Source organism: Emiliania huxleyi (genome assembly GCF_000372725.1).
Source record: "Emiliania huxleyi CCMP1516 unplaced genomic scaffold EMIHUscaffold_283, whole genome shotgun sequence".
NCBI lineage: Eukaryota > Haptophyta > Isochrysidales > Noelaerhabdaceae > Emiliania > Emiliania huxleyi.
Genome location: NW_005199907.1, coordinates 11,878 through 13,654, shown reverse-complemented (window position 1 = coordinate 13,654; position 1,777 = coordinate 11,878). Strand labels below are relative to the sequence as shown.

The 1,777-nt window shown below is 65.7% G+C and overlaps 1 protein-coding gene across 1 annotated transcript in view; it reads right to left on the bottom strand.

The window, feature by feature from the left end:
* Nucleotides 1-1,007: 1,007 nt before the first annotated feature.
* EMIHUDRAFT_116203 (hypothetical protein) overlaps nt 1,008-1,777 on the bottom strand; it is a gene marked incomplete at both ends in the record, with an annotated part of 4,758 nt that continues 3,988 nt past the window's right edge. The window contains one exon of the mRNA XM_005776116.1: nt 1,008-1,066. Coding sequence (XP_005776173.1) covers nt 1,008-1,066 — 59 coding nt within the window. The remainder of the gene's footprint in view (nt 1,067-1,777) is intronic.

Below are 1,777 nucleotides of genomic sequence, written 5' to 3'. Positions count from 1 at the left end.
GCTCCTTCGCGAGACGGGCGCGAGCTGCTCGCCGCTTCTCTCGCAGCGGCTGTCCGCCGCGCTCTTGCCGCGGCTCGCGCCGTCTTCAGCCGGAGATCGGCCGGCGGGGGCGCCGGGTTCTGCTGCGGCGAGCTTGTGGCGTGTCCACGCAACTGTGATGGTGCTCCTCGGCCTCCCAGCCGCCGCGCTGCCTCCGCTCCTCCGCCTCGCGCCCACCGCCAGCCTCTGGCTGAGGCACGTCCTCCAGCATTGCTGCGACGGCGGCGATGGCGGCGGCGACTCCGTCCCGAGAGCGCTGCTCGGGGGTGACGCCGCCGCAGAGAGAGTGGAGCAAGCTTTGGCGGTGATGCTGGCTTTTGCGGGGAAGCTGCCCGAAGCCAACAACCGCGACGGCGCCCAGGCCGAGGCGGCTCTTGCCGAGGCGATCCCGGCGGCGCTCCGCTTTGCCGGTCTTGCCACACAGCTGCTCCCGCCCGGCCCGGCGAGCCGCCTCACCGAGCGGGCCTTGCAGCTGCTCGACTCGGCCGCTTCCACGCTGCCTCCGCCAACCCTCTACCCGCTCAAGAAGCGGGTTCTGCGCGACCTGCAGGACCTGCTCGATCACCGCAAGAGGGTGGTTCGGTCGGCTGCGTCGCGATGCTCCAACCGGTGGCACGCCGTGAAGGGCTGACGAGAGGACCCGGCCGCTGCGCCTAGCGAGAGGCTGCTGACTGGTGCTGGCAGTCGGTTGCGAGTGGCACCCCCTGTCCGCTGACGGCGCGCAAAACGTGCCGGTGATAAATAAATAAATAAAAACGGTCAAACTCTGAGACGAGATGGGATTTAGGGACATGTGTCCCCGCCCTGCACGATCTTGGTGTGAGGGATCTTCAATCCGTCCCCTCACCCCTGGTGTCACTACGGTTTACCCGACACTAGAAGAGCAGCAAGAGTTGGGGCTGCGGCTACGGCTGCGGCTGCGGGAGGGGCTATGGTCGCGGGAGAGCCGCTGCGCCGCGTGGGCGCGCCTACACCGCGCTTGCTCCGCTCGCCACCTCTCGCAAAGGTCCAAAGTCATAGCCATCACCTCCTCCGGCAAGTCCTTTTCGCCTATCTCGCCGTCCCTCCATGCCTGGTAGAGCTCGTCGGCATAGCCATACTGCATCACAGCCTGCTGCACTGCGTCGTGCACAACCCCTGCCACCCTATCCCGCGCCTCAGCGTCGGAAAATTCGAGCTCGGAGTCATACCCGGAAGCAGGCGCAGACGGCCGCGGCGATTTGGCAGGCGGCGAGGTCGTGGGGGAGGGAGAGCGCGGCGGTGCGCGCTCGGTGCTCCCGCTGGTGCCAGAAGGGCCAGCGACGTTGAGTGGGTTGAGCGTGTTACTTTTACGTGGAGTCCCCCCCCCCCCCCCAGTTTCGCTTTTTATTACGCTCTTGGAAGAGAGCCTCGTCCCTCGAGGTGTGTATGTATGTAAATATAGATAGAGTCAGAAGGAGACAGGAACGCAGATCGTCGTAGTGTGCACAGGTTAGTGTTCGCAGGTGGGTCGGCTCGCCCTCCCCGACTGCACTCACTTCCTATATAATACCTTTCACACAATACAAGCGTTTGGCCACCACGGCATGATCTCAGGTCTCATTGCGCATTCGCCGATGGCGTTTTGACCCCGAGAGCCATTTGCGCCGCCCTCGCCGCGCCGCCCACACCAGAGAGAAGCGAGCCCAGCTGCGCGGCGGCCTGTGCGCCGCCCAAGCCGCTCGCCAATGAGGCTGCGTTCAGCCGCTCGCCAAGAGCG